The 17,940-nt window shown below is 34.5% G+C and overlaps 2 protein-coding genes across 2 annotated transcripts; one reads left to right on the forward strand and one right to left on the reverse strand.

The window, feature by feature from the left end:
* Positions 1-489: 489 nt before the first annotated feature.
* On the reverse strand, positions 490-11,884 carry LOC111000711 (cullin-2). The gene is made up of 18 exons (XM_022270259.2): positions 11,725-11,884; positions 10,921-11,002; positions 10,484-10,608; positions 10,249-10,344; positions 9,910-10,003; positions 9,591-9,665; positions 9,306-9,473; positions 8,395-8,542; positions 7,539-7,708; positions 6,989-7,129; positions 6,410-6,517; positions 5,743-5,852; positions 5,315-5,447; positions 4,606-4,770; positions 4,017-4,226; positions 3,184-3,427; positions 2,899-3,005; positions 490-2,605 (listed from the first exon to the last, which is right to left on the reverse strand). Exons 2-18 carry the CDS (start codon positions 10,981-10,983, stop codon positions 2,444-2,446), a joined length of 2,319 nt encoding a protein of 772 aa, XP_022125951.2. The 5' UTR covers positions 10,984-11,002; positions 11,725-11,884; the 3' UTR covers positions 490-2,443.
* A 248-nt stretch (positions 11,885-12,132) lies between these two features.
* LOC111000723 (probable pseudouridine-5'-phosphatase) lies at positions 12,133-15,760 on the forward strand. The gene is made up of 6 exons (XM_022270278.2): positions 12,133-12,385; positions 12,533-12,615; positions 13,400-13,535; positions 13,928-14,058; positions 15,209-15,367; positions 15,599-15,760. Exons 1-6 carry the CDS (start codon positions 12,367-12,369, stop codon positions 15,758-15,760), a joined length of 690 nt encoding a protein of 229 aa, XP_022125970.1. The 5' UTR covers positions 12,133-12,366.
* Positions 15,761-17,940: the final 2,180 nt, after the last annotated feature.

A 17,940-nucleotide genomic window follows, 5' to 3' on the forward strand; every position in this document is an offset into this window, starting at 1 on the left:
ATTTTTAAATGAATCCAAATGATGAACGCCATCGAACAGCCAATGCGAAACAATATCAACTAGTCACATCAAATCATATTAAATATGTTCAACTAGGATCCTGAGAACCAATCTTTTTAACAAACATTTTAAATGAAATCAAAGCCAATTATTCTAGAATTACTTTAATCAATGGAAAGTAGATAGCATTTGTTTCTTTAAAAACAATTAGTTAATTAGTTGTTTGGCATAACTTGATGTGAGGTGTTCGTGTAATCGAGTTAAAAACGTTTGTATTTGAAATTAGAAGTTGCCAACCTGGCGAAATTCATATCCGCTATCAAATCCGATGTTTTTGTATGCAATTTTGAAATAGTTCTTTCAACATCTGTTCTCTGTTTTGCGCAAAATAAAATATTAAAGTCGGTCCGGAACTGCGGATTGAGTTCCATGCCACCAGTGCTGTCTTTGTCTAGTCTAATAGTTAACGTTTAAATAAAACAACAATAATTTTAACGGCATCCGTACAATATTTATTTTAACTAAAGTCATATATTATTAAGATCTCAATTCGTACATAAGGCGAAATACACGGTATTTTGTCAGAATATGTCATACATAGAGAATCAACCACAGATTAGATACAAAATTTATACTTAACTCACACAAGCCAATATTGTTTTTTTTTATAATTAGGTAAGCGCGCATGCGTACATCAACAATCGTACTTCAATGTGAACGTAATTCTTATGTTTCGTTTTGCATAGAATAATTATTAAAAAACAAATACTTTAAGAGTTAGGCCCTATGTCTCTAACAATCCTGAAAACTTGACTCGCATTTCATGTATATGTCAGCCTAGCTTAATTAGCCGTTCAATTTACTGCTTCGCCTTTTACATAGCGACCTGAAAGATATTCAACCGTTGCGATTGATACAATATTTAACAAATTGGCTGGCTAATTTACTAGGCCATTCGTACGATAGAATCACATTGTGACAGAAATATAAAAAATGGGTGAATCTTTCATAAAAAATATTACTTTAAGCTAGGACATGGGACATATATATTTGATTGATGTTATAGTTAACACATTCATTCAGTGCTTACTACTGCCGAGTATAAAAAGTGGACATGTGACAAAAAGAAAAATATTTAAATGTAAACTCTGTAAGTCTTGGAAGTTCGGTATTCAGTGCATGAAAACTTTATAAAACATTAAAACACAGTTTAAGGGATCTCTGCAAAAAATAATGAGGCATACATAGCGTAGGAGTTGCTACTAGAACGTCAATTTAAGTTTGACAGCCTCACCGTTTAAAAAGTTTGTAAAGTGACAACGTCACTACATATGACATGTTGATACGTCACTGTCTATGGGTATGACAAATTCATTTGCCAAATAAAAATTCATAAAATTATGCATTTTATAATTGCATTTTCATCTCGATAATAAATTGTATTTGCACAGTCACATTATTAAACATTAAAAAAACAATATTTACGCGATTAAAACTCGTTTCTGGGAATAATTAGGTCACGTTTATATTGTTATATTATTTACAATATATTATGTCTTATATTTAAAAAGTCGTCAAGACGTAATTAAATCTAACACGAATTAGCGTTTTAAGCGCTAGATTATAGAACGTTTAATCATATTATTATATCATACAGCGTGTGATTGCAATAAGGATACATTTTCCCGGAACAAAACGTCTTAACAACCATGAAATTTACGGTCCATTTTTACTGATAATTTTATAAACTTAACGTAACAACAAAAATTCGATTCTCGTACTTCTATATCTTACTAACAAAACACGACGATAAGAAGAAAAATAGTTATAAAAAACACATGTATATTTCTCGTCACAATAAGCTCATTTTGCAGAAATTAATTTCAAGTCAATAATTTTAAGTACTGTCATAAATGTCACCCTTCATGTTTGCAAGACCTCGGTTTCTTTGTGCGAAGGCGAAGGTCTAGGCTGTTTGCAATACCAAAAGCCAGAACCAGTCTGTTACATGAGCCCCATTAACCAACACCATCTTTATATTTCCGAGTAATTTTTGACATTACCGTATACTATGTATTTTTGGAAATATTTTATATATAATTATTTTGAAAAAATTTAACAGGTGTTGAGATAAGCTAAGTAATTTTGAAGGTTACTTATAATATTTTACATCCAATAAAATAAAAGAAACATGCAATTAAACTATCATGAAAGAAATTATACAACGAATATCCAATCACGTAAATATTGATATTGGCCATTTCGAACTTAAATAAATAGTTGTACGTTAAATAACATTTGCTTTAAACACAATACTCATCGTTAAAAAAATCGCAAAAATCTTTAGAGTATATTCATAAAATTATCTGATCTCTTATAAGTATATTTTTGTCAACCGTGTACCCGTATTTTAAAGTACCCTCCCAAATTATTTGCAACTACCCTACGCGAGATACGAATAAGTGTCGAGGTTTCCTGGCGACCTTTCCAAATACTGTTTATCGATCAGTGCCTCTATACACTTCTTGATCATGGCGACAGATGGTGCGAACGAGCCTCTAGCCTGAGAAACCACTTCTTGGATCAGCTCCGTGTGACGTAGGACCTGTATGACAAAAGGTGCATTGGTAATTTTTAAAATGGTTTTCAGTGACAAAATTACATTAATAAAAATAAGAATATTATATATTTTCTATCTTTAACTTTCAATATTATCATCTGAGTCAGTCAATCAATCAGCCTAGATTTTTTCAAATATAATAAATATCTTCAATAACTTTGATTACAACAACTGTGATGCCGTCAACTTGTAATTTAACTAAATTTAGTTTAATATTTATCATCTTAATTTAATATTAAGATTTTCAAATATAAATCAAACCAAATAATTTAAATCACCTTTCTTTGCTTCATAATGCGTACAACAGCGGCTTGAAGGTACATTTTTCTATCATCATCGCAGTGAGTGGATTCACTGGATGAACCTGCCCCAGGGCCAGTACCACCTACAAAAGCCAAAATATCTTTCAACTATACAAAAATCAATAAATTACCAAGTTTAAAGATAATGAAATGTACATTTTATAAAAAAATAAACATCTGTAAAATAATCCCGTTTGTCTCTGGTTATAACCTAACTTTAGCATTAGACAAACAAACAAAAAAATAACCTCAAAACCTTACCTTGACTCGCCGGTGCTGCAGCACAAGTAAGCCTTATCTTCGTCCGCTTGCAGGTGAAGGTCAGATTAAGAAGAAGTTCCGCCTCTTCATCGGCTCCTTCCACATCTCCCTTCGAGATGAGCAGACCGGCTTCGACTAGCGGGCGGACGTGTCGGGCCCAGGCTTCTTCTGGAAGTTGGAGAGTTTCACGTGCTTCCCTGGCCCGAATAGAGTCGGTGTTTTCGAACATTAGGAGGAGGGCGCACTGGAAATAATGAAATTAGGTCATAGATACAACTTTAGAGTAAGTCTGGTTCAAACGCTATTTTGCCTTGTCTTCTTTTTTCTTTTAATCTCTTTTTGTTTCACATACAGTGAAGTAATATGGAAAATATATGGCTCTCTTATTCTTTATTGACCACTTGCGTTGATCTTACTTGATGTATTGATCTTGTAATGTTATCTATTGTATTAATATGTATTATGATTTTATGTCAGCTCTTTTTTATTAAAAAAGATTAGGACATATACAACAGTAAAAAAAAATTCTCTTCATATTACTTGTAGCAAATGGACTTGGCTACATTCTCCACATAGCCCTATTTTTTTTTGTAGACAAATTTATAATTATAAAATCCAAGGACTAACTTGATAATTCATTATATTTGTTTTTTTTTTAAATATATTCACCGTAATTGTCAAACATTTTAGAATAGATAGAATGTAACTTATACTGTAGAAAATTTAATAGATGATATAGTGTTATTTAAATAAATAAAGGCTAATAACTCCTCCAATAGGAGGTTACCATCCGGTAGCATTGTGGCAGAATACCAAAAATTTAATTAACTAACCTGTGGTGTAGTAGCATTTATATGGTATAACCGTTGCGTATATCGCGTCCTCAATTCTCCCGTACATAAATGGTGAAGCCAGGCCAGCCGTCTACCGGAGAACGACGCCCGGTAGAACGTCTCAAAAAGACGAGCCGGTCTTTCCAATTGTGCTGGAGGGGCTAAGGGAGCCATTGCTCCACCTAGAGGCCACGCTCCGGCTTGAAGGACCTAAAATTGTAATTCAATCATGTAAAACGTGTTTCATTCCGGCCTGAAGGACCTTTCGACGTGGCCTATAGAATAATTTCAAGTATACATTTTTTTTACCTTTTACGATTTGCTATCAGTCTCATGGCTTATATCAGAGTTTATGACATAATCAAGTACAAACATTGAGCAATAATCCTCTGGATAGACATTTATTTTGAGACATAATGAAACTACAAAGGTAATGTCGCCTGAACATTATAGCATGTTTTGAGATAATACAAAATTATTTATTTTGCTTTATAAAAATGTTTCCAATTCATTAATAAATTGCTAAACAATTGGCACTAAATAATAAATTAATTGTAATTATTAAATAATAAATAAATTGCTAAATTACCTGTATAAAGAAGCCAGTGTTCGTTGCTAAATTATTTTCCCTCAAATATTGTTGGAACTTAGTATTAAGGTCTGTGGACACGGCGACATCGGTGAACATTCTGTGTAATTTATTTGTAAATTCGTAGCCACAAGCTGCTTTGAGCCTGTTAATCATCGCCTCCTCCTGGAAGGTTAAATTGGATATAAAATTAAACATATAACTATAAATAAATCAAGGCATACTTCTAATATTACACAAGTATAGTATGTACATGTCAAAATATGTAGATTATTTATTAAATAAACATATTAAAATCATTCATTTATAATATTGTATGAAAACGAAAATTCAAAATTTAATCACAAATAGTAGGTATTGATAAAATTTTGAATAAGAGAAAAATATTTTGATCATTATTAATGACTGGGAAGAAATCGATCGATATTTTACTCAACATGTTTTTGCTTTACCTTAGATTATTAGGCAATTTATGAATAAAAAAACACGTTTATTATGGAAAAATGAAATAGGTATCACATATTCCACGTCATTTAATTTCAACCTGTAGGTGTAGGCCTAGAGAAAAACCTGGCGTAAAAAACTCTCAGTACTTTTTAAAAAAAGTAAATCATCAAACAATACTTATATTAAAAATTAAGAATCGCAAGATACATTAGAGAACACTATATTACAATATTAACAGTCATATTAATAATAATTATCCTACCTGCTCCATAGAAGCAGACAGTTGGTGTATGAGTCGTCGTGCGAGCGCACGCGCATAATGTTTCTGAAATACGTCCTTATCGTCGATGTACTTAAACACCACTATGGCAGCTGTCAACTTGTCATCTGCATCTCTGAGAATAAGTTTTTTTTTTAGTTAACGGAATGAAACGTTCATATAAATAACTTTTCCTTGCGTTATTTTTGAGGTAAACATTAAACCGACGATTTTAATTAGATGCATATAGAACAGGAATTTATTTCCTATTTTTTAAATCTCAAATAGGAAAGAAATCACAAAAATTCATCTGAAAATTTTACTGTGAAGTTAATTTTAAAACGTGGCATCAATTTGTAGCGTATGTGACGATATTTGCTAATAAATTAAAAGAAAAAAAAATCTTTAAATACAATCCAATAAAGCCATACCTTTCTGATCCCTTCCTCCTCAATAGCGTATCGCAGTAACGTGATAACAATTCAGGAGCACGAGCCGTAGATTCGCCTTCGGCACGCGAATTCACAACTTCACTACATGCCTGAAAATATTCATTTAAAAAAAAAGCTAAGATATTGAAATAGGTTACGACACCCTTTTCGCTTTATTTTTTTTTTACTTAGCGTACCTTTTAGTAGCTATATACCAACATATTGAACATTTTTTTCCTGCTAAAGGAATAAAAACCTAAGTACCTACTAAATAAAACTATTCTTCTGCAAAATTGCTCAATTCATTCGGATATAGCAAGGGAGACTGTTTTTTTACAGTAAAATGGTAAAATTACATGCGTCACCACAAAAAATAAAGAAAAAAAAAACCATCCCATCGAAATTACGGACGCGTTCAAGTTGCTAATAGCAGTTTGAAGTTGCGTTCATAATTACAGAAAAATAAGGGTTTTAGGGTTTTCCGTGCTATTTTTCTCCATAAAAACCTCAAAGTTCAAAAAAAAAACTCAAATTGTTCCAAAGCTGTCTTCGAGCTTTAAGTTTAAAAATATTTTGCCATTATTTTTTTTTTATACGGATGTATGATTTGCAAAAAAAAAACAAATCAGTTTTTTTTAGGCCAAGGTATTTTATCATATTTTAGTACCTTATCCAGAGCTCCTATAAACGGTTGAGCCCCTCCAAAGACTTCAGCAAATAGTTTCTTATATTTACTGTGCAGAGACAACATTGAATGTACGAAATGTGTGTGCGCCTGAAAAAAAATAAACCATTTATAGTGCACTCTCTTGGCGAACCTTTTCTGTCAAATTATGTTTATGCTGTGATGAAAAAAGACCAGAGATAAGAACTTTTTTTACCTAAATGTGGTTGAATATAAGTAAAAAAAATAATGGCTACAACCTTTTTTTAGGTCTGGACCGGATTTCAGAATCTTGCTATGATTTATAATCTAAAAGGCAAATAGGTGATCAGCCTTCTGTGCCTGACACTCGCCGTCGACTTTTTGAGTCTAAGGCGGTTTCCTCACAAAGTGAATAAGTGAAATGCGAACATGAAAATCCAACACTGATGACTTTGAATATAATTATTATAATATTTTATCAGCAAAAAGATCAGGGAATTTGATATGACTGCTTGTCGTTAAATAATATTGAAAAATCTTTTGACATAAATAGGAGTGATCACGAGTCCTTAGATATTTCTGAAGTTCTACAATACTTACTTCATCCTTGCTGTGTTCAGCTGCCAACATAGCGTGTCCTTCTTTAGCGGCCTGCACATGGGCAGCTTCGATCAATGGACGCATGGCATTCTGACCCAATGGTTTGAGTAGCATAAACATACGTTTAAGATCTTCGCGCCGCTAAAATATTTCAGTCATCATTAAATTCCTACATGGCAAGACATACTTTGCTTTTATGTGAGTGCACTTGAAGTCGAATCGAGAATATTATATTTTTTTGTAGTCAAGATGCGTGTAACATATAGGTAATCTATTTTTAAAGAAAATCACTTTTTTAACGGATTGAAGTTATGTCTTATTGTTAACATATAATTATTTATGTTTAAATAATAATTATAAGTTTACAATAATACATAACTTCAATCCGTTAAAAATGTGTTTTTCTTTAAATATGTAAAATTTATGTTAATAAAAGACAATACTAATCCATTTTTATCATAAGGCTTCTCAATTAACGAAATATGAAGGCAATTTTTTACTAAATTTAATGAAAATTTGCTGCAGAACATCTTTACAATGTTAATAATACCTCAGCGGCTTTAGGCGAATCTTCACAAGCTTCTTTCAATAGTCGTTCGACCTCGGCATGCAATGCCGGCAAATGCGAGGCCACGCAGGCCTGCTCATAGCAAGCACGCACCGCCTCAGACGATGATGAGTGAAGGAATTTGTTGCCTAGAACTATTTCTCTCGCCAAACCTGTATAAATTATTGAGCTCATTTCAGCTAGCTCGCGTTTGGCCTTTTCTTCTCAGTGGAGCACCGGAAAAGCATGCTTTAGCAAAATATTTATTGCAAAACTAAGTAAAAAAATTAGATAATTTTAAGGAACTGAATTTTTGACGACGAATTTCAATGCCTCTTTAAAAATAATTTATAAAGGTAGTCGGTATTATAACAACAGTACTAATTTAAGTACAGTAATAATTTAACTGGAAATCGAACCTTCAGCTCCATATTCTTTAACCAGCAATTTAAGTGATAAGCAATAGCATTAATGAGTTAAAATTAACTTATATATTCACATTTTAAGCAGTGTTGGCCTAGTGGCTTTAGCGTGCGACTCTCATACCTGAGGTCGTAGGTTCGATCCCCGGCTGCACCAATGTACTTTCTTTCTATGTGCGCATTTAACACTCGCTCGAACGGTGAAGGAAAACATCGTGAGGAAACCGACATGTCTTAGACCCAAAAGCCGACGACGTGTATCAGGCATAGGAGGCTGATCACCTACTTGCCGATTAGATTTGAAAATAATCATGAAGCCGATTTAGAAATCTGTTTCATGATAAAGGCCAAGATCTAAAGAGGTTATAGCGCCACTGATTTATTTTTATTCACATTTTAAATGGTCCCTTATATGTAATACTTTAAATTATACTTACCATCCAGCACATACTTCATGAAATAGGAAACATCTCCAGAGTTAAGTAATTCGGCGGCGCGCCTTGAGTGATGGGCGGCAGCGGAGGTCAAAAATGGCTCAACCACTAATTGTTGGTAGAGAGACAGGGGTGTACGGAGCCGGAAGGACTATAAACGGAAATTAGGATGTTTTGAGGTTAGTTTTAATACTTGTGAAAGTTCAAAAAATATACAGTAAAATCTCTATAAAAAATTGGCATTCCCTTCCGCTGAAACCATAAATTTTTCGAATTATTTAGACTTTGTAAGTCGAACAAAATGGTTGTTTCCTTACGAAGTATTGATGATATATATTTATACTATATAACTCAAATCCGCGTATTTTCGAACCTATTCGATTGAGGGTCCTGTTTGAAAAAAGCGTAGCAATTCTTAGAAAGTCGGCAACGCACTCGCGAGCCCTCTGGCATTGAGAGTGTCCATGGGTGGCGGTATCACTTAATATCAGGTGAGCCAAGATTTCAATAAGAAATTCTTACATACAGTTTACTTCATTAATATGTAATTCGTTTAAAAATTTTATGTAAGTAGATTAGTATATTAATCCTTAATTATCAATTATTTTTTCATTAAAGTTTACCACATCATATATAGGTAATCTATATCTACGATACAAGATATATTTGTAAAAACATGACAATTATGATGAACATGAATGTTGCAAAAAATTAAAAATAATAAAAATTCAATAAAAACTTCCATTGTGATTACTAGTATTTTTTGGTTATTGCTAAGCAAATAGGTATCAGATAGCACCATAACAATGTTTTTTTTAATTATTCAGCCTACTCCCAAATAAAAGTCACATTCCTAAACTTCCAGCCAAATGAAATCTATCTTATAACCTAAAAAAAATTATGACACATCCTACCTGGACTTCCACCATACTGTGAATTGCAGTCTTTAGTATATCCGCTGCTGCGGGATCAGGGTTTGATTCCCGCGCATCGTTCAATGCTTTCACTATACGGGCCGTCATCGGATTTGCGAGGGGCTTTATTAAAACCCTCTCCCATATTACTAAGCCCAATTCACCAACCTGCAAAAAGTTATAAAAAATCTGTGTAAGATTGAAATTTAAAGAGTTAAAATAGCCTATTCAATTCAACTAATAAAACATTTTTAGTTACAACTGACATAAGAATTATGTACATACCTCCAATTGCCTTGCATCATGTTCAAGAAAACTTATAGCAGCTGATGAGCCATAGATTATGTCTGCATCTGACACCTAAAATGATCAAATTATTTATTTATTTATTTGGAAACAAAACAGATACAGTCTTTACAATAAAAATAAAATTAAAAATAAAACATAAAACTGAAGCATTGATCCTACAATACAATATATCCATACTTTAACAAGCTTTTTTCACTTTTTGCTTTTGCTAAACTTTTCTCATTGACACAGCAGACTAAATACATATATGTTTAAACATGTATTCTCATTATTTATTATTTTATAATAAACATACCTTTTGTCGTTTAATGTGCTGTAAATTTAAATATGAATATAAACTGTTAAGGTAAGCCACGCCTTGGCTGTACTCTCTCCATGCAGTGACATATCTTAAACAAAATATAGGATTATTATAATAGAAAACAGCTTTTTGCTTAAAAAAAAATAAAACAGTACTGTTAGTATTATTAGCCTATAACTCAAAATTATGAATCCCAAAAGTGATTAAGGAATCTTTATTTATAATCACACAGACAAGTAGAAAATAAATATATATAAAAAATACCGTTTTCAATCAAAAAATCAATCAAAAATAAATTAATTGTATTGTAACTAAGAGAAGAAATTACCTTACCTATTAAGCAGTCCATCATTGTAATCAGAACTATCTAAAAAAGCTGTAGCTTTCACTCTGTCTAATAATCTAAACACATGCTCCTCCAAGAATTTTCTGAAACAAACCATACCACTATAGACAGATCTATGTTATCATATTTATTAGATATAAAACTATCAATACAACTAAAAAGATTATCTTATCTTTAGAAAGAATATACTATAATTGATTAAAAATTTATAAAATTTGTCACCTGGTTTCATCGTACAGTTTATCAGCATGTGGTTCAGGGTGTGCAACACATAAAGCATAAACATCGGAGAAACGTGAATTCCATACTGCTCTCTCAATCGCTTGTAGACCAACAACACCTTCTACCTGTGATAAAGTTCAGCTTTAAAAAATCATAACACTTTGATTGAAATATTTGACACTTTGAAGGAAACTACAGTTTATGACAGATTTTACTTGACTGCAAATTGGATTATGGTGTATTATTCCCATACAATTAAATATTTTGGAAACTCTTACTAAAAAGGTTGTAATTAAATATCTCCCTTGAGTTTATGATAGATGTTTTTCTATAGAAATTTTAGCCTATTTTTTCCAGGTATTAGATTCATTACTAGTAAAACACCTGAATACTTTATCATGAAACATACTGTAGTTCATAAAATAAATACTTCTTACAGTCTCTTTGAGTTTAGACCAGGTCTCATCAAAATTTACTTCCTGAGGTTTCAGCGACATCATTTAATCCACCTTCATGTACCTGGAGCAGTATTTTTGTCAATAAATAAGTTTGAAATGTACACTATTAACATTAGCCTACTCACTTAATAGATTTTTATGTAAATGTTTAAAAAATGTCTAGTATCATAGGTTTAAAATAAGGTTAAATATAATTAATTTATCGAGATTCTGTTAATGACCTTAATGTATGTTACATTAAGATCTTTATGTATAGCTGAGGCAAACTACTGCATACTCATTTGTGGTAAAAGCTCAAAAAAATTATATACTCTAAAAATAATGTGTACAATAAAGAGGGACATAGTTGTACATATTACTTTTAGATAAATTTATACATAAAGATTATTCTTATAAGAATCATTAGGCAGTGAGATATAAAGATATATTTTATGTTTATATACAATAGCGTAAGGTTTTATTTCATTGTTGTTTAAAAATAGACATCTAACAAGGAATACATCTAATTGTGTAACAAAAACATTTTAGAACGACACAAATCAGCGCGCATAATAAACATATTTAGAAACATAAACATATTTAGCTTTATAGGCAACTTCAATTATGACTTTGGTAAATCGCATATGCACTTATAATATACCAAAAAGAATGCAAAATTACATTAATTAATTCTCATTTAAAATGTGATTTATTTGGTCAGGAACAAAATAATTTTGGCACCTTGACAAGTACAAATTACTCAGCACAAAATGCGATAATAAAAAGGGAGACCTCAATACTTACTTAATATTTATATATACAAGTGGTACTTTCCCTTAATTTTCACCCTTTTAAATCGATTATAATACAAAAACAAGTGTGGAATTTAATTTCTGGTATTTTCGGACTGAGAAACATCAAACAACTCAAGCAATAGAAAATTTGAAGTTGCAAAATTGTAATCAGTAATCTGTATATCTTCCCATATGTCAAACTGACAATTCACATTTTAACTCTTATGACTTTGACTTCCTATATGTTTAATGTCATTTCCTGGTGTTTTTTTAAATCTAAGCACACAGATTAAGGAAATTCCATAGCCATCGCAATTTAATAATTGACGATTCATGATGTTTGATGTGTGTACCTTTGCCGCGCGGTTTTTAAAACAGCGTATTTCAAAAGCGTCAAAGATTTTCAGATTCGCTGAAGACAATGTATGTCATAAATTTATCACGACGTCCATAAAAAGCTCACCTAAAAATGTTAAAGTAACAATTTAAATCAACAATTATCTCACAAATAAGAAGAAAAACAAAAAAAAATGCTTACGTTAAGTCGACTGAAGAAGTATGCAAATTTTTTACTATACACGACGAGTTCTCCTTTCTAGAAGGGGTACGATTTCAACACAAATTTCATAAAGTGACGCATTGTCTTTTTGATATGGATGGTACTGTTTTAAGTAAGTAAGAAATTATTTCGTATTGCCCATCCACGAAACTCATGCTTTCTTGAACGTAGTAAATAGATGAGAATACGTTGATTAAACGTTTTGAATGCATCGAAACATGAATTTAGTTTTTTTACATAAACTTGATTATTTTTCCAGATTCAGAAATAATGTACCATAAAATGATCAAACAGATATGCGATAAATATAACAGAAAATACCCAAAGGATTTACAAATAAAGGTAATATTATATAACTAAGTTAACACTCAAGTTGTCCTTTGATGACTCAAAATTCATGGTCCCTCAAGTGAAAACGGATTAAGTACAAATTTATTCAATTCATCATGTAATGTTGTTTTACAGTTAAACTGTTGTTGTATTTTGAATCGAAATTTCATGTTATGATTTCATACTGATAAAATTTCTGAAGACATCAAGGGTTTTTTCTAATTTTAAGGGTATAATTAAAGTAATTTGGTTATTTTTAAACGAGGTTTACATTCTGAAAGAGCAACGATGTTGATGAAGACATTAGAAGTAAAACCTTCTGAGTTGCAACCACCCATTTTTATGTATGAACTATTCATACTTTTACACATGTGTGTGTAAAAGTATGAATAGCTCATACTAAATATCTGAATATCTTCTTAATGGCTGCGCAACGATATCTTTTTTTTCGTGGGAAAATACGTTACGCATACCCTCCCGCGGCACGGTTGCCTGGTGGTGAAGGGTTATGTGGTACTCCCACCATGCATACCCACTAAAACCCCACGGCGCCAACAACAATCGCCCGAGGCAGGACACGGTAACAGCTTAGCCTGGTCCGCATAACGCAACGATATTTTTTTTATATAGAACATGGGGCAAACGGGCAGGAGACCCACCTGATGTTAAGTGATACCGCCGCCAATGGACTCTCTCAATGCCTGAGGGCTGGCGAGTGCGTTGCTGGCCTTTTAAGAATTGGTATCTACGCCAAGTTCTGTGCTTAGAGGGGAATTGACTGACTGTTTAATTTTAGTTATATGGAGAGACGGATAAAGCAATTTGCACCACAGTGGTGAGAGAACTAAAGTTACCGGTCTCTCCTGATGAATTTGAACGCCAAATGAATGAGTTGGCTCAAAAAGTTTTGCCAGGTGCACCGTTACTAAAAGGTATATACTATAATAATTATTTTAATAAGGTTTGCAGTAATATCGCTGCAAAATATAATTTACTAGCAGACTCGGCCAGGCGTTGCTGTGGCTAAGGTTTTTGTTACATTACATAGTAGTAAACTATTCAAGGGAAACGGTAGAAGAACTAATGTGAAAGGTTGGTACGTTAATACAGCGCCATCTGTTAGAATTGTAATAAATAATAAACAAATATTTGCAATAAAATAACATTACGACTATAATTAAAGATATAAGCTATCCTATCTCTTAAGTTCGACCAGACTGCTCACGGTGTACCAATTTATTTTAAAATCGGTTAAGTAGTTTAGGAGTCCATCGCGGACAAACATCGTGACAGGAGATTTTTATATATTAAGATATCTTTCAAGGCGCTGAAAGATTGCTAACCCATCTACACGACCATAAGATTCCGATGGCGCTAGCTACGAATGCTACGGAGCAAGCTGTAAGGTTGCAAGCAACAGCTCGACCTAAACTATTCGGCTTGTTCCAGCATAAGGTGATATTCTAATCTATTTCTAATATATTTATATTCTTATACTGATGATATTGTGTATCAAATACGATGATAGATTAAAGAAAGTTAATGGTTAAGCTATTAAAATTATTGATATAAAAAATATGAAAACGACAATTATGTTTTTGCAATTGATCGACACCAACTGCTTGTATCTATTGCTTAATTATTATGTTACGTTAATTATTTAGCTTATTTATTTCGTAATCATACAGCTAACGAAAAATAAATATAAACAAACAAACTGTAGAGCAACGTTGGCCTAGTATCTTCAGCGTGCGGCTCTCATACCCGAGGTCGAAGGTTCGATCCCCGGCTGTGCACCAATGGAGTTTCTTTCTATGTGCGCATTTAACATTTGCTCGAACGGTGAAGGAAAACATCGTGAGGAAACCGACATGTCTTAGACCCAAAAAGTCGACGACGTGTGTCAGGCACTGGAGGCTGATCACCTACTTGCCTATTAGATTTAAAAATGATCATGAAACAGATTCAGAAATCTGAAGCCAGGACCTAAAGAGGTGTAACGCCAAGAATTTTTAAGAATTAAAAAAAAAAACAGCTAACACGTTATTTTATTAAACTTTTGCATTTCTTTGTTGTGGAGGACCAGACTTATCCGAGGTACAAAAATGGAACAAAAATATGTTCTATTAAAAGAAACCTAAATAAACAACAAATTGTTTATATGTGTAGATGTGCGTGATATTTATGTGACCTCCCCGTAGACTACGGGTCACAGGGAGGTCACATATCACATAATCGGGTTCCGAACATTATAGTAGATTGTTTTTCTCGTCTATCGCTGTTGACATTACTTCTGAGAATCGGTGGAGGTCTTTTCTGGCAGTTGATTCGATCAATTGCTTAAAAGAGAGCATAAGGGCCGTTCAAGTATTATGTATGCAGATTTGATGCAAGTTCCCTCCCCCACTCTTGTCATCAAAATATAAAGGTATTATTAAATGTATTTCGTTTCCAGCATAGACAATGTGTGTATAATATGTATATATTATTTAATTTAACCCTAACCCTTTAGTGCTTACGTACCTAATATTTGGACAACCCCATACACCTCCAACATCACAGTCTCGTTTATAAAAGAAATACTCTACTACTAGTGTATGCGTAGGTAAGCGTCACAGACCCAGAAGTGTACCGGGGTAAGCCACAACCGGACATATATTTGGTGGCCGCTTCACGATTCCCAGATAAGCCGAAACCCAAGGAGTGTCTTGTTTTTGAAGACTCGGCTATTGGGGTACTAGCGGCGAAAGAAGCAGGAATGCAGGTTTTCCCTCTCTATGATTTATATTATAGAATATATGTTTTATTATATATATATATAATTAAACATATTTTTAGCAGACAACTTTTCTCAAAGCAAGCCATATATGATACTTATAGAAATAATTGTATCGTTCATAGATTAAAAATATTTTACTTGTAAATGATCCGATTATGAAGAATACGGTAAGAGAACACACATATTTTTTAGTTTTTACCTCCAGCTAAATTCCAGGTTGTAATGATCCCGGATTCGCGTCTCGACCGCGATCAAACTCGTCAGGCAACACTAGTGATCAAAACGCTTTTGGACTTCAAACCAGAACTGTTCGGCTTGCCACCGTTTCAAGATGGCCCGAGACCAATGGATCGTGTTGAAAAATTAAAAGAAATATAACAATTTGGTCTTTTTCTAGTACAAAAACCTATCAAGCCTCAGATTTATGTATTTGTTTTATCATAATTCTCACGAGTGCTACATGCGCGTATAGACAGAATGTTAATAGCTGCTCAGTCGGGGCTTGTACCTACGTCCTTTGGGATCAGATTGGACTCTATTTCTTATGCCGGCTGTACATATGGGGCCAAGGTGTTGGGCAAATTCATTGGTTGTTGTGGTTATAGTAACAGTATATAATTTATAAAATTAGATAGATATTGTGTCAGATTAGACCAATATTTAAAAGAAATAAAAACACATATTGGTACACGTCATAAGGAAACGGAAATATAAGACACGTTCAATATATATTATGACGAATCTACAAAGGTGAAATCAAAGATATTTCCGATTTATCAACTAAGGCTTATTTTTTTATATAGAAATACTTTTATTGTTAACCTTGGTAACTGTTGGAAGTTCCGATCGTTTTGAACGAATTTTTTTCAATGGAATCTCGCTTTTGGCCTTAACAGCTCAGCACGGGCTGTTTTGGCTGGGGCATTTGGGCGTTGCCAAATGTATTGTCGTTAAAAAATGTCGCGAGATGTCATATGCCGTAGCTTGGCGGCCGGCACATGTGTGGAAAGATAAAAAGTTGCGGCGGTAAGCAGAAGAGGCACACTTGGAAGATATGCAAAAGTTACACAGCTTAATTCAATTTCTTCAAATACTTTTTCACAGTGTCGATAGAAAAGAAGTCTTTAAACTTACTGACGGTTGAAGATAATTGTATCAAAGTATTTATTTATTGGCAACGATTGTGCAGGCCTGGTGCCCCCAGCCCAGCCTCCGTAGAGCCTGAAAAAGAAGCAGAGTGGTTTCGTGGCGCACTGACGAACATCGCGGATGCTGCGATGCGAAGAAGCCGCCCTGGACCTCACCGGACCAGTGTATTCTGGTGGTCGGCAGAACTCGCCCAGTTGCGGTTTGCTTGTGTTGCAGCTCGTCGAGGCTACACGAGGACTCGCAGAAGGCGACCCATTCGCGCAGTAGAGGAACGGCAAGCATATAGCGCATACCGAACTGCAAAACTGGCGCTGCGAACAGGTATCGCCGAAGCAAAAAAGAAAGCATGGCAAGAACTGCTGGACACGCTCGAGCGGGATCCATGGGGGCGCCCGTACCAAATAGTTACAAACAAGCTACGCTCGCGAGCCCCACCCCTCACGACACACATGGAGCCGGAACTGCTCAGTACAGTGGTGACAGAACTCTTTCCTAAACGTGACGCCTCGAGCACCCCACATGATACGACTTTGGACCACGGAGAAATAGTGTCTGAAGTGTCTCCTTCGGAGCTTAAGACGGCAATAGCACGCATGTCCTCTAAGAAGACCGCACCCGGCCCCGATGGCATGCACGGACAAGTGTTGGCTCTGGCCCTCGACGCTGGTCTTGACATGCGCTTTCGAAACCTCCTCACGGAATGTCTTAAAAGGGGCCTTTTTCCGTCGACATGGAAGACAGGTCTGTTAGTTCTTCTAAAAAAGGGTGGAAAACCTCCGGAGTCACCATCAGCGTATCGTCCTATAGTTCTTCTAGATGAAGCCGGTAAGCTTTTCGAGCGTATCATTGCCGGCCGAATTTATAACCATTTGGAAACTATAGGACCGAACATACATGAGGCTCAATTCGGTTTCCGAAAAAACAGGTCAACGATCGATGCAATTGCGCAACTGCGAGGAGTGTGCGAGGAGCAGGTGTCACGGGGCAGAGTAGTTCTAGCGGTGTCGTTAGACATTGCGAACGCCTTCAATTCCTTGCCCTGGGACTGTATCCTGGATGGCCTGCGCCACCACGGCTTACCGGCCCATATAAGAAGATGTGTAGCATCGTACCTTAACGGCCGTCGTGTCATCTTCCCGAAACAAAATAGCATAGGGAGCCACCTCATCAAGTGCGGCGTTCCACAAGGTTCGGTTCTTGGCCCACTCCTTTGGAACATAGGTTACGATAGAGTGCTGCGAGGGGAACTAGTTCCGGGAGTGTCAACGATATGCTATGCAGACGACACCCTCGTGGTCGCTATTGGACAAGATTTTAAGGAGGCGCGCCTTCGAGCGACAGCTGGAGTAGCTCGGGTGGTTTCTGAAATCAAAAAGATCGGCCTCGAGGTCGCCCTTCAGAAATCAGAA

This window comes from Pieris rapae, chromosome 15, assembly GCF_905147795.1.
Source record: "Pieris rapae chromosome 15, ilPieRapa1.1, whole genome shotgun sequence".
In the NCBI taxonomy this organism is placed as follows: Eukaryota; Metazoa; Arthropoda; class Insecta; order Lepidoptera; family Pieridae; genus Pieris; species Pieris rapae.